General features: G+C 45.9%; 1 protein-coding gene across 2 annotated transcripts in view; it reads right to left on the minus strand.

The window, feature by feature from the left end:
• The window catches only part of PPP1R16A (protein phosphatase 1 regulatory subunit 16A), a 90,190-nt gene that overhangs the window by 58,538 nt on the left and 4,796 nt on the right, over positions 1 to 26,856 (minus strand). The window contains exons 2-3 of one of the 2 annotated variants that reach the window (XM_067467222.1): positions 2,679 to 3,989; positions 2,050 to 2,349 (exon numbers count right to left, since the gene is read on the minus strand). In XM_067467222.1, the coding sequence (XP_067323323.1) occupies positions 2,050 to 2,314 (265 nt within the window). In that variant the 5' untranslated portion in view covers positions 2,315 to 2,349; positions 2,679 to 3,989. Of the gene's footprint in view, positions 1 to 2,049; positions 3,990 to 26,856 lie in introns of both variants that reach the window. The other variant, XM_067467221.1, reaches the window with a different exon arrangement.

Raw genomic sequence — 26,856 nt, forward strand, 5'->3', positions numbered from 1 at the left:
ACCCTTCCTTATGCTATCCAAATTATATATGTATGTGTGTTTGCGTGTGTGTGTGTATATGTATGTATGTATGTGTATGTGTATGTATAGATAAACAGATATAGATATAGATACAGATGGCTGGAGCTACACATTACAATGTGCCTGTTCCTCCTTACAATCAAATTAAACTTAAGAACAAACCTACAGACAGTATTTTGTTCATTACTTGGGGAGTGCCTGTATATATACACACATCCACATAAATACATATATATATATGGTGGGCCAAATTCATTTGTGTATATATGTATGTATGTATGTAGATCAGTGGTTCTCAGCCTTTCTAATGCCGTGACCCCTAAATGAAGTTCCTCATGTTGTGGTGACCCCTAACCATATTTTCATTGCTACTTCATAACGGTAATTTTGCTACTCTTATGAAGCATAATGGAAACATCCGATGTGCAGTATGTATTTTCATTGTTATAAATTGAACATAGTTAAAGCATAGTGACTGATCACAAAACAGTATGGACAATGGATGATGGGATTTGAAGTACCTTCAACCAATTCACCTCTGAGTTCCACAGACCACTGAGACCCCCACAAATTATAGACCTGGAACAAACGTAGCACAAAGAGCCCCAATGCCCAACAGAAAATATGGAGGGGGCTGGGAGGAATTGATAATGGTTTACAGGAGATGTAGTTCACCTACATATGGAGAGCGCTGTGAACACAAACGACTGTACATCTGGACCCAACTTGGCACAAATACTCAATATGCCCAAATTTGAACACTTCGTGACCCCCCGAAAATGGGCCAACGACCCCCTGGGGGTCGCGACCCCCAGGTTGAGAACCGCTGATGTAGATAGACAGACAGATAGATAGAGATAGAGATATATATGGCTGGAGTTACACTTTAAAATGTGCCTGTACCAACTTACAATCAAATTCAACTTAAGAACAAACCTACAGACCCTTTTTTGTTCATTACATGGGGAGTGCCTGTATATACACACACCCACACACACACACGTGTGTGTGTGTGCGCGTGCGTGCGTGTATGTGTGTGTATATATATATATATATGTATGTATATATATATATATGTGTGTGTGTGTATATATATATATATATATATATACACACACACACTCACATACACATGAGTTTTAGCCAACCCAATATGCTACTGAGCCCAATTTAAAGTGCTGGTCGGTTCTGGTCCAACTTATCTGTCTGAACGTTATCTCTTCTTATGAGCCTACTAGAACTTTCGGATCGTCTGGAGAGACACTGCTCTCGGTCCCACCTTATTCGCAAGCGCGATTGGTGGGAATGAAAGACAGGGCCTTCTTAGTGGTGGATCCTCAGCTGTGGAACACTGTGGGGTTGAGAAGGGTGGTATAAATACCGCAAATAAATACATAATAATAAAAAATAACTGCAGCAGCATCAGGCAGGCCCCCTCCCTCCTGGCTTTCAGAAAAAAAGCTAAAGAGCGTTCGAAGAATACGTTACTATGAGTTTCGATATGGTCTGAATTAAGGATTATGAGCAAGGTTCTCGGATTCATGGAACTATGCACCTTATATGTTCTTAATATGTATACTGTCTTACGTATTTTTAACTGTGGGTTACGTTTTACTGTTGATTGTTGGCTTTTACCGGCACTGAATTTGTGCCAGAGCTGTAAGCCGCCTTGAGTCCCCTTAGATGAGAAAGGCGGAGTAAAAATGCAGTAAATAAATAAATATGTATATATACACACACATATTTGTGTATATATGTGTTTTTGGGTATACATATATAATGTGTGTGTCAAAATTACCCTAAAAGCCTTGAGGTCTTTCAAATTCTTTGTTTGTGTTCAGGGCTCTATTTCTGACAGGTAGCCGGAGGTGCCATGAGGCAGAAAAGTGGCTGCAGATTTGCCGCGTGACGTGGAGATGCCCAAGACTATCCCTGGACTCCAGGACATGGAAGCCTGGCACAAGGCAGCTTGTATTAAGAGTCACCCCATCTACATGCACACAAACCCACATATCCACCAGTTCCTACCTTCGTGCACATCGTTGCGGCAGGCGGCCTCCAGGAGCCGGACGTTCTCGGGGAAGACTACGCGCCTTGCCTTGCCAGTGCTGCTGCTGCTGGTGGTCTTCTTCCTCTTCTCCCCCTTGGCCTTCTTGCTCTGGATGTCCTTCTCGAACTGGGCCCACTTCTTCAGCTGCTGGGTGCGCCGCTTCTGGGCGTGCTTCAGCCGCTCCTGGGTGCCCATCCGGCCTACCGCCGACATCTCCGCCAGCAGCTCCAGGTGCTCCGCCATGGCTGAATGTGGGTTCGGGGCACCAGGCAGAAGTGCTGAGGAGAGACGGGGGGAGAGTGGGAGCGGAGGGGGAAGCGGGGGACTTCAAGGGTCCTGGCCTCCCATCACACATCGCCAGCCCCTCTGGAGTTGGGAGAGGCAGCCACAAAGCCCTGCTGCAATGCCATAGCCGCTGGACGAGGTTGCAGCCATCCCTAAGTGGACCCTAAACACCTGAAGGGCTTCACCACCTGAGCCAGGTGCCTTTTCCTCCGTTCCCAACCTGGGAAAAGGAGCCAAGATCCAGGAACTTCCCTGCAAGGTGTGTGCCCCTGGGACTGGGTACCTCAGGGGTGCTGCGTGTCCGTTGCCTCCTGAGACTTACCCGAGGGCTTTGCCGACCCCTTTCTTGCAAATACAGCCAGTTTAAGGACCACACACCCGAGTGCCACCTCCGCCAGGTAACTGCCAACCAAGAATGGAAAGGAAGTCTCAATCCAAGTCCTTTGGCCCTGCTTTAATCCTCAGCCTCTGATGACGGGTCTCCAGGTGACCTCTTGGAATGACTGCCGCTCAGGCTGAGACACAGACCTCGTTCCCTAGATAACGCTCAGGCTGTGACCTCCTCGGTTCCAGAGGTGAGGTCTCCGAACACAGCAGACAAGGAGGGCAAGTCTCCTCTGGCGGATGAGCCATTCCAAGCCTCCGTCAAAGCGGTCTGTGTCTTCCTTTCCAAGTCACAGACTCTCAAAGGAGCTCCAGACTTTTGGCTGAGAGTTCCAACATGAAGCAAATGGCTCCAAGGAACTTCCAAAGCACCAGGTAGTTGTGTTCTTGCAGTTGTTATGGAACTAAATCCTTGTCTCTGTCCTTCTTCACCTTCTTTTCCAGTCTCAAAGGAGCTCTGGAGTTTTGTCTTGGAGTCTCGAAGCAAATGGCCCCAAGGAATGTCCAAAAGGCCAGGTAGTTGTACTCTTGCAGTTGTGATGGAACTAAATCCTAGCAGGGCCTCTGACTTTTCCACTCTGCACCTTCATTTCCACGCTTTAGAGTGTTGTCTTGGAATCTCTTTGAGATGAAGCGACGCCCCCAAGGAGCCTCCAAAGTGCCAGGAAGCTGTGTTGTTGCAGTTGTTATGGAGCAAGATCCCCGTCTTCGTGCCTCCTGTGCTTTCAAAGCCTTCCACCAAAGGCACAGAGAGCTGGGCAAAGAACAAGAAGAGAAGGTGTTCTGCCCTCCCTTGAACTGAAACCTTGCTTCGAGGAGTTGCCTGCACCTTCAGCAAGGACAAAGTCTACCTGCCTCTGCCAGAGTTGCCTGCACCTTCTTTTCCAGGCCAGGTTTTGGCTCAGAGTCCCTACGCTGAAGGAAAAGGCCCCAAGGAGTTTCCAAAGCTCTTGTTGCAGAACCAAACCCTTGCCTGTGCCCCTTCGAGGAGGGCTGAGCAAGCAGCGAGGGTGGTCTCTCTTCCTTCGGCTTGAAACCTTCGTCCAAGGAGCTGTCCCGGAGCCTTCAGCGAGGACAAAGTCCACCTGCTTGCATTCCCTTGCTCTCTCTTTCTCTCTCCAGCACACGGAACTGGCTGGTTGGGTGAGCTGTGCTTGCCGGAGACTCCTCCTTCCCTCGCTCTGGCTCTGGCTCTCTCCGGTGGTGGTGGCGGCGGCGTTGGCGTCACGGGCCCCTGGGGCGCTGAGCCCTGCAACAGATGAGGAAGGAGGAAGCCGGTCAGAAGGAGCAGGCGGCAGGCAAGAAAGGGTCCCTACCTCACATGCTGCAGAGGCCCTGCCTTAATCCGGGATTAACCTACTATCAAAGTTTAAGCAAATTACTCAGCAGCTTTGCCAGGGCTTCTCTCCTCCCCTCCCTCTCCACCGCAAAGCAAAGCCGCCTGCATGCAGAAACTTTGCAAAGCCACCTTCCTTGCCAGAGGGCTCGGGGGCAAAAAGGGTCACCCAAAGCAAACCAAATGCACAATGGGACACACACCCAAGGGCCCTGGCATTACTTTACCCTTCCTTTCCCTCCCTGTCCCACCTCATTCCAACCTATCTGAGGTAGAAAGCATTCCAGTGCCATTCAGGGCAGACCAGGAATCCTGGCACACAACTACACAGTTGCATGGACAGGCAGTCCCTGAGTTTTGTTTTGTTTTTTTTGAGAAACTTCAAGTCGCTTCTAGTGTCAGAGAATGGGCCATCTGCAAGGATGTTGCCCAGGGGACATTGCCCAGATGTTTGATGTTTTACCATCTTTGTGGGAGGCTTCTCTCATTAGCTGGAATGTGTCCAGAGGACAACTAAAACTATCAAGGGTCTGGAGAACAAGCCCTATGTTACACAAATGACAACAAGCATCCATAGGAGTCTAGTGCCTAGATCCAGGGAAGTCATGCTCCCCATGCTCTCTTCTACTTTGGTCAGACCACACCTGGAATCACACTGTGTCCAATTCTGGGCACCACAATTGAAGAGAGATGTTGACAAGCTGGAATGCTATGTCCAGAGGAGGGTGACTCAAAGGATCCAGGTTCTGGAGAACAAGCCCTATGAGGAGCGGTTTAAAGAGCTGGGCATGTTTAGCCTGAAGAAGAGAAGGCTGGGAGGAGACATGATAAATGGTAAAGGTTGTCCCCTGACATTAAGTCCAGTCATGTCTGACTCCGGGGTGTGGTGCTCATCTCCATTTCTAAGCTGAAGAGCCGGCATTGTCCATAGACACCTCCAAGGTCATGTGGCTGGCATGACTGCGTGGAGCGCCGTTACCTTCCCGCTGGAGCGGCACCTATTGATCTACTCACATTTGCATGTTTTCGAACTGCTAGGTTGGCAGAAGCTAGGGGAGACATGATAGCCGTGTATAAATACGTGAGAGGAAGTCCTAGGGAGGAGGGAGCAAGCTTTCCGCTTCCCCTGGAGACCAGGACACAAAGGAGCAATGGCTTCAAACTACAAGAGAGGAGATTCCATCTGAACATGAGGAAGAACTTCCTGACTGTGAGAGATGTTCAGCAATGGAACTCTCTGCCCCAGAGTGTGGTGGAAGTGCCTTCTTTGGAGGCTTTTAAGCAGAGGCTGGATGGCCATCTGTCAGGGGTGATTTGAATGCAATATCTCTGCTTCTTGGCAGAATGGGGTTGGACTGGATGGCCCATGAGGTCTCTTCCAACTCTTTGATTCTATTATTCTATAGCAAACCAAATGAACAATGGAACACACACCCAAGAGCCCTGGCATTACTTTTCCCCTTCCTTTCCCTCCCTGTCCCACCTCATTCCAACCTATCTGAGGTAGAAAGCATTCCAGTGCCATTCAGGGCAGACCAGGAATCCTGGCAAACAACAACACAGTTGTTGCAGTCCCTGAGTTTTGTTTTGTTTTTTCAAGAAACTGCAAGTCGCTTCTGGTGTCAGAGAATTGGCCGTCCGCAAGGAGGTTGCCCAGGGGACATTGCCCAGATGTTTGATGTTTTACCACCCTTGTGGGAGGCTTCCCCCATTAGTTGGAATGCCTCCAGAGGAGAGCAACTAAAATGATCAAGGGTCTGGAGAACAAGCCCTATGAGGAGTGGCTTAAAGAGCTGGGCATGTTTAGCCTGAAGAAGAGAAGGCTGAGAGGAGACATGATAAAAGGTAAAGGTTGTCTGTCCCCTGACATTAAGTCCAGTCAAAAAACCATTACCATCATCATCATCATCATCATCATTATCCTGCTTTCCCCTCTTAATGGCTGGAAATTTTCTATTCAAGCAGGCTTTCAAAGAGGAACATTTCCATGGCTTTTGGTGATTTTAACCATCTGTGGTTAACGTTTAATTGCATTTCGATGTTTATACATTATAGGTTTTTCATTAAAAATCACACCGTTTTCAGTGATATAAGACGCTTTGAGGGAAAAGGAATACAAATAAATACAAATAACATTCACAAACAAGAATCAAAGCGGCTCACATTCCAAACAATCCAGATTAGAGCTGCCAATCTGCATGAGCTCCTAATATCTACATTGGGGGAGGACAAAGGACAGCAAGGGAATAGGAAGGTTCTTGCACTTTGCTCCCGGGTGGGGCCAAAGCCGGACCAATTCCAATATGGCTATCTATCTATCATGGGAAATTGCACCCCATTAAGACTGATGACGAGGGCATCAGCGTCCTTGTTTCGGTGCCACCGGGTCCAATGTTGTTACCACTGCTGCAACCACTGCTCTCCCCAAAAACATGGGCCGCCATCCCCAACAATGAGGCTTTGATGTATTGTCGAAGGCTTTCATGGCTGGAATCACTAGGTTCTTGTGGGTTTTTTCGGGCTATATGGCCATGTTCTAGAGGCATTTCTCCTGACGTTTCGCCTGCATCTATGGCAAGCATCCTCAGAGGTAGTGAGAAGCAAAATGAGGCTTTGCTTCTAGAGGGCAAAGTCTTCTTGAGCCTGAGCATACCTTATCGTCCCCTCCCTAGAAAGGAGGATATTCTGGCAGATGGGGAATGCAGGCAGCAATTTCCCCCAAACAAGACAGCCATTCATCTGCTGGGAGGCAAGAATTATGGGTGTGAGAGCCACTGGGATACAATGGTCCAGCTCCCTCTGATGCCTTGGAAACATGTCCGCAAGAAAGGGATCTAGGAGTCTTAAGGGACCATAAGCCCAACAGGAGCCAAGAGTGTGATGCAGCCATTTAACAAGACAATGTGATTCTAGCCTGCAGAGTATGGTGTCTACATTGAGGAAAGTCATACTTGCTCTATTTTACTTTGGTCAGACCTCACCTAGAATCATAGAATCCTAGAATCCTAGAGTTGGAAGAGACCTCATGGGCCATCCAGTCCAATCCTGTTCTGCCAAGAAGCAGGAATATTGCATTCAAAGCACCCCTGGCAGATAGCCATCCAGCCTCTGTTTAAAAGCTTCCAAAGAAGGAGCCTCCACCACACACCGGGGTAGAGAGTTCCACTGCTGAACGGCTCTCACAGTCAGGAAGTTCTTCCTCATGTTCAGATGGAATCTCCTCTCTTGTAGTTTGAAGCCATTGTTCCCTTGCGTCCTAGTCTCCAGGGAAGCAGAAAACAAGCTTGCTCCCTCCTCCCTGTGGCTTCCTCTCACATATTTATACATGGCTCTCATCATATCTCCTCTCAGCCTTCTCTTCTTCAGGCTAAACATGCCCAGCTTCTTAAGCCACTCCTCATAGGGCTTGTTCTCCAGACCCTGGATCATTTTAGTTGCCCTCCTCTGGACACATTCCAGCTTGTCAATGGCTCTCTTGAAGAGCTGTTTGGCAGTGAAATATGCAGCCTTGAAGTCCAGTGGAGTCTCCTTATCTGGAGGATGTCAAACAAAGGCTAGCTGACCATCTGTCAAGAGGGCTTGGATTGTGTCTACCTGCCTGGGAGATGAGGGTTAGACTGGATGACCTTTAGGGTCCCTTTCGACTATAAGATCCTGCATTAATTTCACTACATAACAAAATTTACATAATTTCTGTTCCTGGTTTGAAAGAGTTATTTCCTGTGTTGTCAAAGGCTTTCATGGCCGGAATCACTGGGTTGTTGTTAGTTTTCTGGGCTGTATGGCCATGTTCCAGAAGCATTCTCTCCTGATGTTTCGCCCACATCTACGGCAGGCATCCTCACAACCTCTGAGGATGCCTGCCACAAATGTGGGCAAAACGTCAGGGGTGAATGCTTCAGGAACATGGCCATACAGCTCATAAAAGTCACAATTATTTCCTGCTTAATTGTGCGGTCCTTACTTTGAAAGTAGTTGTTCCATTCCAGAAACTTTGTTTCTATGGCTGCCAGAAACTAGATTGAGTTGATTGAAACTCAATGAGATACTCATGGAAAAAATAGAGCAAAATGTGCTGCAGGATGTTCCACAACAACAAAGTTTTTGCACACCTCACACCTCTGAGGATGCTTGCCATAGATGCAGGCGAAACGTCAGGAGAAATGCCTCTAGAACATGGCTCTATAGCCCGAAAAAACCCACAAGAACCTAAAGTTTTTGCAGTTTAATAAACCTTTTCCATGTATTTTCAAAGGTTTTCATGGCCGGAATCTTTCTCCTACCCTGGACATCCCACAGATATAGAAACCCCATTTTCCTAGTTTCCAACAGACCTCACAACCTCTGGGGATGCCTGCCAGAAATGCAGGTGAAATATCAGGAGAGAATGCTTTTGGAACATGGCCAGGCAGCCCAGAAAGCCTACAAAACCCTACTTTTTCCATGTTTTTATGATAGAAGCAATTAGGAAATGACATTTATAATGCAGCAACAAAAATGCTACAAAGTGTTATTTCAGAATAACTATTTCCCTTTGTGTCCATGCTCACTGAAGTAGAATTTAGATAGAAAGTAGCGCTGGATTGATTCCATTCAAGGACTAGAACTGTAAGATGTGCCCTTGTAAGTCTCCCACCAGAGACCAAAGCTAAATTGGAAGCACAGAAGAACACCTTTGGACCCACCATGCAACGGAGTCTCTTTTTGCAGCAGTTTACAAACTGAGGCTGAATGGCCACCTGGAAGGACAGCTTGGACAGACCCTTCCTCCCTGGCAGATTGGGTGGCGCTTGGGATCCCTTGCAACTCTGATTTTACGATTCTAAATGTGAAAACTATGAGTGCAACAGTAAGGAGACTCTTGCCCTCCTGCTGGCAATGCCCAGCTCAGCTTCAGATCCTGCAGCGCATGTCTTTCCTGCCATAAACAGCCGACTGGTTGAACCAGGGCTTTGCTCCTGCCTGGCACGGCTTGGGGAACCTGACGTCAGCCTTCCCCTCCTTTCCATCAGGAGAGGCGAGGCGTCCGCCTCATCCCACTCAGTCACCCAACCTGCCTGGGGGCAAAATGCACAGCAACTCCTTGGCAGGAGGAAGGCATGCAAAGAATCTTCCCAGAAACTCGCACAGCCCTGCTACCTAGGAACAAACATTCAAAGTGTTACGGATCTAATTTTCCTCTTTGAGGAGGGCCTGCAGTTCCATACTGCAGAGCAAGATCCAAAGCTTGTCAAGTGGTGCAAAAGGAAATTCCAATGAGAGATTAAGGGCCCTTCCACACAGCCATATAACCCAGAATATCAAGGCAGAAAAACCTACAATATCTGCTTTAAGCTGGGTTAGCTAAGTCCAAACTCCCATATATTCCAGTTCAAAAGCCAATGGGATTTTGGCCTGCATCAATAGGAGCATAGTGTCTAGATCTAAGGAAGTAATGCTACCCCTCTATTCTGCTTTGGTTAGACCACATCTGGAATATTGTGTCCAATTCTGGGCACCACAATTCAAGAGAGATATTGACAAGCTGGAATGTGTCCAGAGGAGGGCGACTAAAATGATCAAGGGTCTGGAGAACAAGCCCTATGAGGAGCGGCTTAGGGAGCTGGGCATGTTTAGCCTGAAGAAGAGAAGGCTGAGAGGAGATATGATAGCCATGTATAAATATGTGAGAGGAAGCCACAGGGAGGAGGAGGGAGCAAGCTTGTTTTCTGCTTCCCTGGAGACTCTTCTTGAAAGGTGATTAGATGTCCCTGCCTGTTTTTCTCTCTGCTGTTTTAATTTGAGAACACAAAAATGATGGACCACTCTCACAACCACCATGTCAGACTACACAGAGAAGCCATTGAAATCCACAAACATGTGGACAATTTCAACAGAAAGGAAGAAACCATGAAAATGAACAAAGTCTGGCTACCAGTATTAAAAAATTCTAAAATTAAAACAGTAGAGAGAAAAACAGGCAGGGACATCTAATCACCTTTCAAGAAGAGTTTGCTCCAGGCACAGTCAGCCCATTGTATGCTAATCAAGATGGTCAGCTGAAAAGATTCACACCTAGCCCAACTTACAAAAGCCTTTTGTCTCACCCTGGTCATTCCACAGATATATAAACCCCCTTTTTTCCCAGCTCCAGCAGACCTCACCCTCTGAGGAAGCTTGCCATAGATGCAGGCGAAACGTCAGGAGAAATGCCTCTAGAACATGGCCATATAGCCCGAAAAAACCCACAAGAACTGAGTGATTCCGGCCATGAAAGCCTTCGACAATACATATCTCCAGAGTGATCCACTAAGGAAATCCAACAAATGCTACGTTCAGCAAAGGACGAGAGGGATCCTCTCACCTCTGTAGGAATCTACCAGATACCATGCAGCTGTGGACAAGTCTACAGAGGGACCCCCAAACGCAGCAGCATTGCCCAGACACAAATCAAGGAACACGAAAGTCACTGCAGACTACTTTAACCAGAGAAGTCAGTCATTGGAGACCCTTTGATGAACCAACCTGGACACAGCAGATTATTGGAGAACACAAAAATGCTGGACCAATCTCACAACCACCATGTCAGGCTAGATAGAGAAGCCATTGACATCCACAAGCAGGTGCACAATTTCAACAGAAAGGAAGAATGCCAAGTTTTAACTTTGTTTGTGTTTTCTTAAATACAGTGTAACGGTACCCTCAGTTCCCTTCTGACATCTATATAAATAAAAATGTAATGTTCATTTGTGGGATTAACATAACTCACAAACCACTGGACAAATTGACACCAAATTTGGACACAAGACATATATTAGGCTAACGAGTGTCCTTCACTTATAAAAACACTGAAAAACACAGTGGAAGAGACTTAAAAAACCAAAAAATGCCTTCAATGTACACATAATAAAATACTAATTAAATCACATTGATCAATTAAAATCTGTTTCTGTTTCAATAACAGCCTGGTGGCCTTATCTGAGCCAAATTCTTTAGTCAGAGACTCCATCAAGCATATCCATAATCTAATTTCACCGGGGAGTGAATTCTACAGGTGGGGGGCCACCACCGAGAAGGCCCTGCCCCTCGTCCCAGAGATCTTAAACTCAGAGGTGGGACATAGAAGGAGATACATTCAGACAGGTATGCTGGGCATGGTTAGGTCTTTGATGGGAGGTTGCAGAGGAATCCTTAGTGCTGGAGGCTCTATTTCAAAGGATGGCACAGTGGTGGCCCTCCAACTCTGGAACTCTCTCCCCAAGGACATTAGACAAGCCCCAACGTTGGCAGTCTTTAGGAAGAGCTTGAAGACGTGGCTGTTCCAGTGTGCCTTTCCAGAATAGGAAACTCCTAGCACCATGTCCCAAATGCACTTTGTTAGAGATTTAGGATTGTCTGCACATTGCACCTACCTCCAAAACTTCTACATTTCACCTGTCATGCCCAGCACTTTTAAATCTTGTTCATTACATTGGCCCGGCCTTAGCTTTTAAATGCTAAGGTGTCATTGTTTTTAGTGTTTTATTTTTTGCTTGATATTTATTGTTTGCTTTATGAGTTTTATTGCTGTATTGTTATGTTGTTTTGTTGGCGGCCTTGGTCTTTGTAAGACGCATCAAGTCCTTCGGGAGATGTTAGTGGGGTATAAATAATGATGATAATAATAATAATGATGATGATGATGATGATGATGGCACTGGCAAAACTGTCTCTGAGATTATTCCTTGCCTAAGAAAATCCTATACATCAACAGGTGACTTGAAGACCTTCTAGAATAGGCATGGGCAAACTTGGGCCCTCCAGGTGTTTTGGACTTCAACTCCCACAATTCCTAACAGCCAGTAGGCTGTTAGGAATTGTGGGAGTTGAAGTCCAAAACACCTGGAGGGCCCAAGTTTGCCTGTGCCTGCTCTAAAGAATGGGAAAGCTGCCTTTTTGAACTGTTACTACCCAAAATCCACCAGCCATATGTCAAGAATGGTTCAATTGTGCATTCTGACATGGCAGGAAGGAGGTGAATTGGACGGTCCTTTGGTAGACCCTTCCAAGTGGATGTATTCTGTCAAACTGTAAAATACACAATATTGCCATGCCAGAAAGACTACTTTGCAGCTCAGACACCTTATAGGTTCCTCTGCCCCCACTCACAAAAAAAACACAGCATTAATTGGGCCCACGACAAGTTGCTTTTCCTTGCCGTAGAAAAGACGGCATGTGGCCTGCTAATCCTTCCTTCTCCCTCCTTGCAGTAAATTACGCATTAGCTCCAATTACAGGAAACAGAGAACACGTTTATTGCAAGAGCTAATAAAACTGGATACCTCGTTAAAGGAAACGACAAAGCACTAATTGGTTAAACAATAAAGACTTGACTCGGCGAGCCAGGATTGGCAAGCTGTATTTGCCTACTGGGAAGCAAAACTCAAGCCTTTGGGACCTTAAAGTTGTGTCAAACTAGACAAATTCTACATCTAGACCAGGTATGGGCAAACTTTGGCCCTCCCGCCAGGTGTTTTGGACTTCAACTCCCACAATTCCTAGCAGCCTACCGGCTGCTAGGAATTGTGGGAGTTGAAGTCCAAAACACCTGGCGGGAGGGCCAAAGTTTGCCCATACCTGGTCTAGATGCACCTCCGGAGATAATGTTTAAATCAAAGCCGTGAATGATCAAATCTGCAAAACATGGAAGGCTGGCTGTAATGTGCTGTGTTGTTTGCAGCATCCCTTAGCAATTCAATTTTAGCCATAGAAACGTGACTCGTTTCCTTATTTCACAGTTAGACCAAACCCATAAAAGGCTGCGGGATATATGCCAAAGGGTGTCATAAAGACATAAAGACACAAGGCAGGTGATGAACTCAGAGAGAGTTCAGGAGGAGGCACAAAGACAAGGTGAGAGCAAGAGGTGAGTCCCAAGAGGCAGCCTTGGGCCTGTGTACAGACTCACCTGTGTGTGTTGCAGTCAACACAATTTAGGAGCAGGAGCAGAATTCAAAACGATCTTGACAGATTAGAGAGATGGACCAAAACTAACAAAATGAAGTTCAGGAGTGACAAATGCAAGAGACTCCACTTAAGCAGAAAAAATGAAATGCAAAGATACAGAATCAGGGATGAGGCCTGGCTCTAGAGCAGTACGTGTGAAAAAGATCTTAGAGTCCTCGTGGACACCAAGTTAAACATGAGCCAACAATGTGATGTGGTGGCAAAAAAAAGCCAATGGGATTTTGGCCTGCATCAAGAGGAGCCTAGTGTCTAGATCTAGGGAAGTCATGCCCCCCATGCTCTACTCCGCTTTGGTTAGACCACACCTGGAATATTGTGTCCAATTCTGGGCACCACAATTCAAGATAGATATTGACAAGCTGGAATGTGTCCAGAGGAAGGTGACTAAAATGATCAAGGGTCTGGAGAACAAGCCCTATGAGGAGCGGCTTAAAGAGCTGGGCATGTTTAGCCTGAAGAAGAGAAGGCTGAGAGGAGACATGATAGCCATGTATAAATGTGTGAGAGGAAGCCACAGGGAGGAGGGAGCAAGCTTGTTTTCTGCTTCCTTGGAGACTAGGACGCAATGGAACAATGGCTTCAAACTACAAGAGAGGAGATTCCATCTGAACATTAGGAAGAACTTCCTGACTGTGAGAGCCGTTCAGCAGTGGAACTCTCTGCCCCGGAGTGTGGTGGAGGCTCCTTCTTTGGAAGCTTTTAAGCAGAGGCTGGATGGCCATCTGTCAGGGGTGATTTGAATGCAATATTCCTGCTTCTTGGCAGAATGGGGTTGGACTGGATGGCCCAGGAGGTCTCTTCCAACTCTAGGATTCTATGATTCTATGATTCTATGGTGACTAAAATGATCAAGGGTCTGGAGAACAAGCCCTATGAGGAGCGGCTTAAAGAGCTAGGCATGTTTAGCCTGAAGAAAAGAAGGCTGAGAGGAGACATGATAGCCACGTATAAATATGTGAGAGGAAGTCAAAGGGAGGAGGGAGCAAGCTTTCAGGCTGAGAACAGCGGTATATAAGTAAAGTAAATAAATTGTTTTCTGCTCCCCTGGAGACTAGGACGCAGAACAATGGCTTCAAACTACAACAAAGGAGATTCCATTTGAACATGAGGAAGAACTTCCTGACTGTGAGAGCTGTTCAGCAGTGGAATTCTCTGCCCCCGAGTGTGGCGGAGGCTCCTTCTTTGGAGGCTTTCAAGCAGAGGCTGGATGGCCATCAGTCGGGGGTGCTTCGAAGGCTATTTTCCTGCTTCTTGGCAGAATGGGGTTGGACTGGATGGCCCATGAGGTCTCTTCCAACTCTAGGATTCTAGGATTCTATTTCTACCCCGTCCTTCTCAACCTCCGAAGGGGGACTTAGGAGGGCTAACACTCAGCAACAATTTGATGCCGTGACATATAAATACAACAATTTAAAACAATAGATAGAACATTAATTAAAACAATTTCTTTTGTCGTGTCAGGAGCGGCCCAAGGGACGCCCAGATGATTTGATGTTTTATCATCCTTGTGGGAGGCTTCTCTCATGTCCCCTTTGCATGAGGAGCTGGAGCTGATAGAGGGAGCTCATCCACCTCTCCCCAGATTCGAACCTGCGACCTGTCGGTCTTCAGTCCTGCCGGCACAGGGGTTTAACCCACTGCACCACCGGGGGCTCCATTAAAACAATTAAAAGCATTATTGTTAGCCATATAACCATTCCAATCCAATTCCACATCCGAAGTGCTGTTATGCCTGCTGTCCAAAAACCTGGTCCCAGAACCATGATTTCAATTTCTTCCTGAAAGACCGGAGGGATGAAGGACGGGGGTAAAAATTTTCGAAATAAATAAATAAATAAATAAAGCCAACTTTATCTCGCTGGGAAGCGAGTGCCATCACCAAGAAGGCCCTGTCTCTCATCCCCGCCAAATGCATTTAAGTCCCCTCCGTTGTGTTTTTCAGTGTTTCTATGAGTGGTCAATTGTTGGCCTGAAAGGTGTCTTGTGTCCAAATTTGGTGTCAATTCGTCCAGTGGTTTTTGAGTTATGTTAATCCCACAAATGAACATTACATTTTTATTAATAAAGATTACGTAGAACTTTATAATTTAGAATATATATAAATTCACTTTTCTGTCATCATTTGAAATGGCTTAAAAGGTAAAGGTTGTCCCCTGACATGAAGTCCAGTCATGTCTGACTCTGGGGTGTGGCGCTCATCTCCATTTCTAAGCCGAAGAGCCGGCGTTGTCCATAGACACCTCCAAGGTCATGTGGCCGGCATGACTGCATGGAGCACCGTTACCTTCCCGTCGGAGCATAGAATCATAGAATCATAGAATCAAAGAGTTGGAAGAGACCTCATGGGCCATCCAGTCCAACCCCATTCTGCCAAGAAGCAGGAATATTGCATTCAAATCACCCCTGACAGATGGCCATCCAGCCTCTGCTTAAAAGCTTCCAAAGAAGGAGCCTCCACCACACTCCGGGGCAGAGAGTTCCACTGCTGAACGGCTCTCACAGTCAGGAAGTTCTTCCTCATGTTCAGATGGAATCTCCTCTCTTGTAGTTTGAAGCCATTGTTCCAATGCGTCCTAGTCTCCAAGGAAGCAGAAAGGAAGCTTGCTCCCTCCTCCTCCTCCCTGTGGCTTCCTCTCACATATTTATACATGGCTATCATATCTCCTCTCAGCCTTCTCTTCTTCAGGCAGTACCTATTGATCTACTCACATTTGCATGTTTTCGAACTGCTAGGTTGGCAGAAGCTAGGGCTGACAGTGGAAGCTCACACTGCTCCCCGGAATCGAACCTGCGACCTTTCGATCAACAAGCTCAGCAGCTCAGTGCTTTAACCCACTGCGCCACTGGGGGCTCCAATGGCTTATTTTCTCCTAAATTCTGTGGCACATCACACTGCCCTTAACCTTAACAGGAGGAAGACAGACTGCCAAAAATGCCTCCAGGAGGTCTCAAGAAGTCACGGCAACACTTCTCCAGGGCTGTCCAGCCCAGAAAGGATATGACCTGCTCCCAAAGTGGCTTCCGAAAATCAGATGTGATCCACAGAAATACTGTGAACAGGCTTGCAAGTGCTCAGACTTGCAAGTCCTTTTCTTTTCACCCTTCGGTTCTGTCCAAAAACTATAAGCAAAGACAACTTCCCTCTTTCGAGGAACACCAAGGTGCAAGGTGACCCAGACTGGCAATATAAAACTTGAGTGTTGTGTGATGGCATATCAATATTGTAAAATGCATATTCAAACAAGGCCCATTACATTGTGTTCTAGCAGGCATTGTTTACAGAAGCATAGAAGGCCATCCAGTTCAACCCTCTTCTGCCAGGAAGGAAGAGACAATCCAAGCCCCCCAAACAGATGGCCACCCAGCCTCTGCTTAAAGAGCTCCAGAGCAGAAGATTCGACCAGACTCCCAGGCAGCATGTGCCAGTGTTTTACTATCAGGACATTCTTCCCAATTTTTAGGTGGCATCTCTTTTTCTGGAGGTTGAATCTGTGGCTTTGTGTCCTAGTCTATAGAGCAACAGAAAACAAGCTTGTCCCTTCCTTGACAGATTAGAGAGATGGGCCAAAACTAACAAAATGAAGTTCAACAGTGACAAACGCAAGATACTCCACTTAGGCAGAAAAAAACAAATGCAAAGATACAGAATGGGGGACGCCTGGCTCGAGAGCAGTACGTGTGAAAAAGATCTTGGAGTCCTCGTGGACAACAAGTTAAACATGAGCCAACAATGTGATGTGGCGGCAAAAAAAGCCAATGGTATTTTGGCTTGCATCAATAGGAGCATAGTGTCTAGATCTAGGGAAGTAATGCTCCCCATGCTCTATTCCGCTTTGGTTAGAGCACACCTGGAATACTGTGTCCAATTCTGGGCACCACAATTCAAGAGAGATATTGACAAGCTGGAATGTGTCCAGAGGAGAGCGACTAAAATGATCAAGGGTCTGGAGAACAAGCCCTATGAGGAGCGGCTTAAGGAGCTGGGCATGTTTAGCCTGAAGAAGAGAAGGCTGAGAGGAGATATGATAGCCATGCATAAATATGTAAGAGGAAGCCACAGGGAGGAGAGAGCAAGCTTGTTTTCTGCTTCCCTGGAGACTAGGATGCAATGGAGCAATGGCTTCAAACTACAAGAGAGGAGATTCCATCTGAACATGAGGAAGAACTTCCTGACTGTGAGAGCCGTTCAGCAGTGGAACTCTCTGCCCCGGAGTGTGGTGGAGGCTCCTTCTTTGGAAGCTTTTCAACAGAGGCTGGATGGCCATCTGTCAGGGGTGATATGAATGCAATATTCCTGCTTCTTGGCAGAACAGGGTTGGACTGGATGGCCCTGAGGTCTCTTCCAACTCTTTGATTCTATGATTCTATGATTCCTCAATGGGACCTCCTTTCAGATGTTAAACAGGACTCTCGTGTTCCCCACCAGCTTTGTATTCTCGAAGCTAAACATACCCAGCTCCTTCAGTCACTCCTCAGAGGGATTCATAGTTTCCAGACCTTTTGGCCACTCTGATTGCCCTTCTCAGGACACCTCTCATCTTGTCCATCTCCTTGAATTGTGAGGTCCAGAACTGGACTATTCCAAGTGAAATCAGGCCAAAGCAAATCAGACTTCCCTTGGTCTGGACACTAGACTCCTATTGAAGCAGACTGGACTTATGCGGAATTACTTCGGGTGCTGGGCATATTGACTTTAGACAACAGAAAACTGAAAAGGTGGCATGAGACTTCTGAAGGGATGCCATGTGAAAGAGGGAGGGACCTTGTTTCTGTAGCACAGAACACCACCAAAACATGAACCACCTAATGTTTAGAGCAGGGGTCCTCAAACTAAGGCCCGGGGGCCGGATACAGCCCTCCAAGGTCATTTACCCACCCCTCGCTAAGTCTGAAATGAGTTGAAAGCACATAACAACAACAATTCTATCTCATCATCCAAAAGCAGGCCCACACTTCCCATTGAAATACTAATTTATTATTTATTTATTTAGGGCTCTTATATCCCGTCCTTTCTCAACCTCCTAATAAGTTTATATTTGTTAAAATTGTTCTTCATTTTAATTACTATATTGTTTTAAAGTGTTTTTTGCACTACACGGTGGTTCTCAACCTGGGGTCCCCAGATGTTTTTGGCCTACAATTCCCAGAAATCCTAACAGCTGGTAAACTGGCTGGGATTTCTGGGAGTTGTAGGCCAAAAACATCTGGGGACCCAAAGTTGAGAAGCACTGCAAGATATGTGCAGTGTGCATGGGAATTCATTAAAAAAAATTCAAATTATAATCCGGCCCTCCAATAGTTTGAGGGACAGTGACCTGACCCTCTGTTTAAAAAGTTTGCAGACCCCTGGTTTAGAGAATCCACCTAAACATTAGGGAAACCTCATTCAGTTTAAGAGCTGCTCAAAAGTAGAACGTGCCTCACAGGAGAACGATGGACTCTCCTTCACAGAGATCTTTAAGCAGAGGTTGGACAAGCATCCTTCAGTGGTGGGTCGAACTGAAGGAAAATAGATTCCACCTAAACATTATAAAGGATTTATTTATGGTCGGAGCTGTTTAAGAAGGGAACAGACTGCTTTGGATGGTAGTGGACCCACCTTTTTGGAGGTCCTTGAGCATTTCAAGATGGCCCTTGGAATATTGTCTAATTCGCATTCTATAGTTTGAAGTCATTCAGAGCAGTGGACAATTGTGGAAGAACCCTTCTACCTCCAAAGTACATATGGTGCTATCATCTATAATACCGTTGTTGCAAAACCAGCCAGGAGAACCAAGGGGTTTTTTTTCCTGTTTGACCCTCCTGCCCTCATATTTGGGCACAATACTCTTTTATTTGGCACGATCTTTCCAGGGACTCCTGCTCCAATTATCCATCATGCCTCCCAACCCTGCAAGAAGGCTGCCCAGATGGAAAGACCTGGGCAGAAACAGGCTCAATTCCTCAAATTCTCTTGTAGTTGCTCAGCTTCAACAAGTGGAATGAGGCAAGGAAGTGTGGTGTGCATTCAGGGAGGAACAGGGCAAGGGAAACCAGGAATCCCAAGCGCATGGGAGCCAAGGAGGCTGGCTACCAAAATCTAGGCCAGAAGGGAGGGGATGCTGACAAGATGAAATATTTACAGAGAGAAAGAGAGAAGCAGAGGATGAATTTGCTTGGCACAAGACCCAGACACAGTGGTCATGTTTGCAGGGGGACCGTTTGCAAAGAGGGCCGGGCGGCTTCCACTGCCAACCGGTTGGAAAAGGGCTGAGGCAGCTGTTTGTGCCAAAACCATTCGAGGGTACTGTGATGGATGGGTCCTCAAAACAGAACAGAGAAGGAGGAGGAGGAGGAGGAGAGAGAGGAGAAAAAGAAGGAAGATGGAGAGGAAGATGGAGACAAAGAAGGGGGGGAGGTATAGGAGAAGGAGAAGAAATAAAAGAACTAAACAAGAATGAGAAGAGGAAGAAGGAGTGGAAGAAATAGAAGAAGACAGCAAATGAGGAGAAAGGAGGAAGAGAAGTAGTAGTAGTTGTAGTAGAAGTAGAAGACAAAAAGAATGAGAAGAAGAAAAGGAGGCGGAGAAAGAAGGAGGAGGAGGAGGGAAAGAGAGAAAGAAGAGGAGAATGGAGGAGAATGAAAAGAAATGGAAGAAGATAATAAATGAGGAGAAAGGAGGAGGAGGAAGACGAGAAGAAATAGAAAGACAAAAAGAATGAGAAGAAGAAAAGAAGGTGGAGAAAGAAGAAGAGGAAGGAGGAAAAGGAGGGAAAGAGAGAAAGAAGAAAGAAGAATGGAGGAGAATGAAAAGAAATGGAGGAAGACAACAAATGAGAAGAAATGAGGAGGAGGAGGAGGAGGAGGAAAAGAAGAAATAGAAAAAGACAAAAAGAATGTGAAGAAGAAAAGGATGCAGAGAAAGAAGAAGAGGAAGAAGGAAGAGGAGGGTAAGAATGAAGGGGACAATGGAGGAGAATGAAAAGAAATGGAGGAAGACAACAACAAGGAGAAGGAAGAGGAAGAGGAGAAGGAGAACAAGAGGAGAGGAGGGGAAAGAAGAATTGGGGGAAGAAAGGGAGGGAGGAGAAGAAGAGGAAGAAAGGGGGGAGGAGAAGGAAGAGGAAGAAGAAAAAGGAGGAAAAGAAATCAGAGAAGGACAATGCAGTAATACTTTGCATAAAGGGAACTAGCAAAAGTCAACAGAAGGCTAGAAAAACCGGAATCCCGCCCAGTTTAAATTAATCCCAGTTTAAACCATTAGCACACCCACAGTGAGAACTGCCAGCCACTTCTTCTCCAATCTCATAGAGTCCTGCATAGAGAAAAGGGCGTTTTAAAAAAGGAAAATAGGAGCAAGCACCTCCAACTGTGGAGGACAACCAAAGGACCAGGTGAAGAACAGCTTCATAATTCAACTCCCTTTTTTGAGGAGCAGAGGGAGAGAAATGCTGAAGTCACTGCCAAACATTTAATGTTCCACTCAGAGGATCTCTCCCCCATTCCAAAGCTGGGAAACCTGGGGCCCTTTGCCTGTTGCTGGACTTGAATTCCCATCATTCAAAGGAATGCACCCCAAAAAGTACATTTTCAAAGCCCTGTGCACCCTTGTTCCTAGACATCAAGGACGGCGCACTACTTCTGAACAGTGTTTGAATGCTATCAGTGCAGTAGATGATAGGAAAAGGTGGAGATCTCTCATTCACCATCACCATAAGTTGAAGGTCAAATCTCCAGAAAACAGACGGCATACCACCGGAGCTGCTTCAATTGACAAAGTCAAGAATCTACTCCAGTTCCAACTCCAATCTGTCAACAAATATGGAAAACCAAGCATCGCACCACAGACTGGGAATGCATAATGCGCATCCCAATCCTCATGGAAATGGACATTGGGGATCACAGCAATCACAGGATGTTTGGATTAATTCCCCATGAAAGCAAAGGAATACTCAAAATAGTTCAAAAAATACCCCCAGATGTCTAAGCTGGGTTCAGGAAAAGAGGAGGCACTAGGTATCATATTGCAAAAATACACTGAATACTGAAACACACCAAAGAATTTCAAAAGAAGGCAGGCCAGTGCTTTATCGATGATGCAAAACTATGGATTGCTTGGAAAGATATGGATGTGAGACAACTTCTACTGGTAGGCCATCATATTCCTCATTTCTATGTATAATTCTGAAAGAAGAATTGTGAAGAAAACTGACAGGGTAAACATCAACTCTTCTCAAATGCAGAGCCAAAGGAAATATTATGAATTACTAATGTGCAGATACAACTGCACCAGGAGCTCCAATTTTGTTTGCTTTGCACTGAATGTTTGTTACAGTCCTAAGTTTCAGGGGCTCTGCAGATAGGTGGCTTCTTTTGGCTGCGATCATAGGGCAAGCCACCTGTCAATTATAGTTAGGTTCCCTGGTCCCACCCCCTTTTTGAGTTTTTTGGAGGGAATAGGAGCCTTTTTGGGTCAGTGCACACAGAGAAGCTTTCCAAGCAGGACATAAAACCAAGAGCTCCTGTAGAAAGCTTCATCTTCTAAAGCTTGGCCGGGGTTATACAGCCCTACAGCTTGGCCAAGGATTATATAGCCTTACAGCTCCTTTGCTGAGGGACTTCAGCCAGCCATCACCGAAACCTGAACTCCTTTTTCCTCTGGAAGTCTACAAAGCTCTGCTTGGTAAGGGTCTCTCGCGGAAGCCAGGTGCAGTTGGTACCGGGTGTAGGGGCTCCACGCCAACAGAGGCAAAGAAAGACTGCCAAGATTAGAAGTTAAGGATTTCCCCATTAGTTAAAATACCAGTCATGAAGATAGTGCCTGTTCCCTGTGGACAAGATTGAAAGAGCCAATAGACTGTTAAGAAAGCCTTAAAGTACCTGTTTGTTTTAATTAATGAAGAACTTTGTTGAACCTTTAAGCAATCTAAAGACTCTGTTTTAAGGAAATCCAAGGGTTTTTAATTTGAGGCAGCCCTGGCATCCCATTGGGCACACAGAATTTATGTCCTGTCTACAGTCTGATGCACAGGCCCAGCGTGCGACAGCACAACTAAAAAGACAAATAAGTGGATCAGAGAGCGAATCAAGCCTGAATTCTACCTAGAAATCCAGATGACAAAGCCAAGGCGATTATTACTTTGAGCGTATCATGAAATTATGCCACTCACTTGGGGGGAAACAATAATGCTGAGGAAATTATAAAGCAGTTGATGCTACAGATGGATTCAGCCAGGGAAGTAATGGCTGGACAGAGTTGGCAAGACCGGACCTGAGCAGGACAGATGGTGCCGGTGCCTCTTGGAAAGCTTCAGTTTCCAAAGACATTGGACAAAGCTATAACAACCATGCAACTGGTTCTTCTCACAACCACCTCAGATTCGTTGGAAAAATCTCAATAGCCCATTTCTGTTGTGTAGGCCTGCACGCGCTCACACACATACTAAGCATGTTGATTTTTCAATCTTGCCTGGGATTCATCTATTCTAAGCTATGGGATCAATACAGTTTGACCTCGGTTTAACTGCTCTGGCTCAAGGCTATGGAATCCTGGAAGTTGTCATTTGATGAGGCACCAGCACTCTTGGGCAGTGAAGGTCAAAGACCTTATAAAACTACAATTTTGTGATTTAGTAGCACTGGCAGTTCCAATAGAATCATAGAATCATAGATTCAAAGAGTTGGAAGAGACCTCCTGGGCCATCCAGTCCAACCCCATTCTGCCAAGAAGCAGGAATATTGCATTCAAAGCACCCCTGACAGATGGCCATCCAGCCTCTGTTTAAAAGCTTCCAAAGAAGGAGCCTCCACCACACTCCGGGGCAGAGAGTTCCACTGCTGAACGGCTCTCACAGCCAGGAAGTTCTTCCTCAAGTTCAGATGGAATTGCATCCTAGTCTCCAGGGAAGCAGAAAATAAGCTTGCTCCCTCCTCCCTGTGGCTTCCTCTCACATATTTATACATGGCTATCATATCTCCTCTCAGCCTTCTCTGCTTCAGGCTAAACATGCCCAGCTCCTTAAGCCGCTCCTCATAGGGCTTGTTCTCCAGACCCTTGGTCATTTTAGTCACCCTCCTCTGGACACATTCCAGCTTAGAGTCAATATCTCTCTTGAATTGTGGTGCCCAGAATTGGACACAATATTCCAGGTGTGGTCTAACCAAGGCAGAATAGAGCATGGGTAGCATGACTTCCCTAGATCTAGACGCTAGGCTCCTATTGATGCAGGCCAAAATCCCATTGGCTTTTTTTGCCGCCACATCACATAGTTGGCTCATGTTTAACTTGTTGTCCACAAGGACTCCAAGATCTTTTTCACACGTACTGCTCTCGACCCAGGCATCCACTATTCTATATCTTTGCATTTCATTTTTCCTGCCTAAGTGGAGTATCTTGCATTTGTCCCCGTTGAACTTCATTTTGTTAGTTTTGGTCCATTGCTCTAATCTGTCAAGATTGTTTTGAATCCTGCTCCTGTCCTCTGGAGTATTGTGAGATCAATGAGATCAAACTGCATGAATTCTACAGTGTTGACGCACCCATTGCCTCCAAGACCCATTCTTATTTATTTTATCCTGCCTTTCTTCCAATACAGGGACTCAAGGCAGCTAACAATGAACACAATACCTCACTACCTCTGAGGATGCTTGCCACAGATACATGTGAAACGTCAGGAGAGAATGCCTCTAGAACAGAGGTCCTCAAACTAAGGCCCAGGGGCCGGATACAGCCCTCCAAGGGCATTTACCCGGCCCTCGCTCAGGTCAACCTATGTCTGAAATGACTTGAAAGCTCACAACAACAACAACAATCCTATCTCATCAGCCAAAAGCAGGCCCACACTTCCCATTGAAATACTAGAAAGTTTGTATTTGTTAAAATTATTCTTCATTTTAATTATTGTATTCTTTTAAAGTGGTTCTTTTTTTGCAACACAAATAAGATATGTGCACTGTGCATAGGGATTCATTCATGTTTGTTCAAATTATAATCCGGCCCTCCAACAGTCTGTGACCTGGCCCTCTGTTTACAAAGTTTGAGGACCCCTGCTCTAGGACATGGCCATACAGCCCGAAAAAACCTACAACAACTCAATGAACACAATATCTCATGACACAAATATCTTAAATGTGTACATTCATACTTTACTTCCATCTATATTGTTTTACTAAGTTCTTGTGGGTTTTTTCGGGCTATATGGCCATGTTCTAGAGGCATTTCTCCTGACATTTCGTCTGCATCTATGGCAAGCATCCTCAGAGGTGAGGTTGTTTTAGTTGAGTCTCCTTTGTTTTAGTTGAGTCTCCTTTGGCAAAGAAAAGTGGGGTATAAATACTAATACTAACAACAACACTAATACTAACAACAACAACAACAACAACAACAACAACAACAATTTGGCATCATATTTGTTGTGAGACCCCCATAGTAAAGGTTTCCCCTTGATATTAAGACCAGTTGTGTCCGACTCTGGGGGTTGGTGGTCATCTCCATACCTAAGCCGAAGAACCGGCATTGTCCACAGACACCTCCAAGGTCATGTGGCCACAGGCATGACAGCAGGGAGTGCCATTACTTTTCCGCCAAAGCAGTAGAATCATAGAATCAAAGAGTTGGAAGAGACCTCATGGGCCATCCAGTCCAAACCCATTCTGCCAAGAAGCAGGAATATTGCATTCAAATCACCCCTGACAGATGGCCATCCAGCCTCTGTTTAAAAGCTTCCAAAGAAGGAGCCTCCACCACACTCCGGGGCAGAGAGTTCCACTGCTGAACGGCTCTCACAGTCAGGAAGTTCTTCCTCATGTTCAGGTGGAATCTCCTCTCTTGTAGTTTGAAGCCATTGTTCCGCGTCCTAGTCTCCAAGGAAGCAGAAAACAAGCTTGCTCCCTCCTCCTCCCTGTGGCTTCCTCTCACATATTTATACATGGCTATCATATCTCCTCTCATCCTTCTCTTCTTCAAGCTAAACATGCCCAGCTCCTTAAGCCACTCCTCATAGGGCTTTTTCTCCAGACCCTTGATCATTCTAGTCGCCCTCCTCTGGACACATTCCAGCTTGTCAATATCTCTCTTGAATTGTGGTGCCCAGAATTGGACACAATATTCCAGGTGTGGTCTAACCAGAGCGGACTAGAGCATGGGGAGCATGACTTCCCTAGATCTAGACACTAGGCTCCTATTGATGCAGGCCAAAATCCCATTGGCTTTTTTTGCCGCCACATCACATTTCTGGCTCATGTTTAACTTGTTGTCCACGAGGACTCCAAGATCTTTTTCACACGTCCTGCTCTCGAGCCAGGCATTGTCCCCCATTCTGTATCTTTGCATTTCATTTTTTCTGCCAAAGTGGAGTATCTTGCATTTGTCCCTGTTGAACTTCATTGTGTTAGTTTTGGCCAATTATCTCTCTAATCTGTCGAGATCCCTTTGAATCCTGCTCCTGTCCTCTGGAGTCTTGGCTCTCCCTCCCAATTTGGTGTCGTCTGCAAACTTGATGATTATGTCTCCTAGCCCTTCATCTTAGTCATTAATAAAGATGTTGAACAAGACCGGGCCCAGGACAGTCATCTCCATTTCTAAGCTGAAGAGCCGGCGTTGTCCACAGACACCTCCAAGGTCATGTGGCCACAGGCATGACTGCAGGGAGTGCCATTACTTTCCCACTGAAGCAGTACCTATTGATCTACTCATATTTTCATACTTTGGAACTGCTAGGTTGGCAGAAGCTGGACCTAACAGTGGGGCTCACCCCGCTACCCGAATTTGAATCACTGACATTCCAGTCAGCAAATTCTGCAGCTTAGCAGTTTAGCCCGCTGTACCACCATGGCCTCAATTGAATCCGATATCAGGATAAAAATAAAGAAAATCAATAAATACAAAGCAAAACAAACTAAAACGATATGAGTCCATCTCAGAGAAGTTTATGCTTTTGTGCCTTCACTGTAAACCAATGATGGAGAGAAGGAACAGGAAAGTGGCTTTTCAGGTTTGAAACTGAGTGGCAAGGCATGCCGGTTTTCGTCTCTTGCCAGGATGTGCCAGAGAAAGGATGCCAAGTCCCAGCAGGAATGAGAGCAGGATATTTCCTTGGGAGAGGTTAATGAGGTCCAAATGAGCCTGACATCACAACGGCTGCGGAATTTTGGAAAACTGGTCTTTCCAGCGTCGGCGCTCAGTCTAAACACTCTCTGGGCACAAAAACGGTTTCAGGAATTCGGCCCATTAAGCACTCATTGTTCTCTGCCTGGAATGAGAGACACAGAAACTACCATTTTCTCCTTGCAGCGGAACACAAAGCACAGCAAGGATGAGACGCTCGCCTGATAAGTATAGAGAAATGTAACAAGGAAGTTCAATACATAGAAGGCACCTTGTTTGCTGAAGGACTCGCATGAAGCCTGGCCCTACGCTCACAGTTATTTCGCTTTTACAATTGGATATGCATGCAAATTGGTCTTGTCCAAAAGTTCAAGATCACATTTCCCAAAACCCCCAGATGGCAGTTGTTCATTTAGAATGCCATCAAAGAAACCAATTAGGTAGCAACTAAAATTAAGCGCATGCATGCGTCGTAATTGTTGTGTGCCTTCGAGCCGCTTCCAAATAATGGCATTCCTTTCATGGGGTTTTTTTTTTTCTTGGCAAACTTTCCTCTGAGGTTGAGAGAGTGTGACTTGCTCGGGGCTCACGGTCAAGTGGGGATTCGAAAATGTATTTATTTACTATATTTCTAGCCCACCTTTCTCAGCCCTAAGGTGACTCAAGGCAGGTTACAGATTGGCAATTCGATGCCAGACATTCACAAAAAAA

This window comes from Anolis sagrei, chromosome 4, assembly GCF_037176765.1.
Source record: "Anolis sagrei isolate rAnoSag1 chromosome 4, rAnoSag1.mat, whole genome shotgun sequence".
Taxonomy (NCBI): Eukaryota; Metazoa; Chordata; class Lepidosauria; order Squamata; family Dactyloidae; genus Anolis; species Anolis sagrei.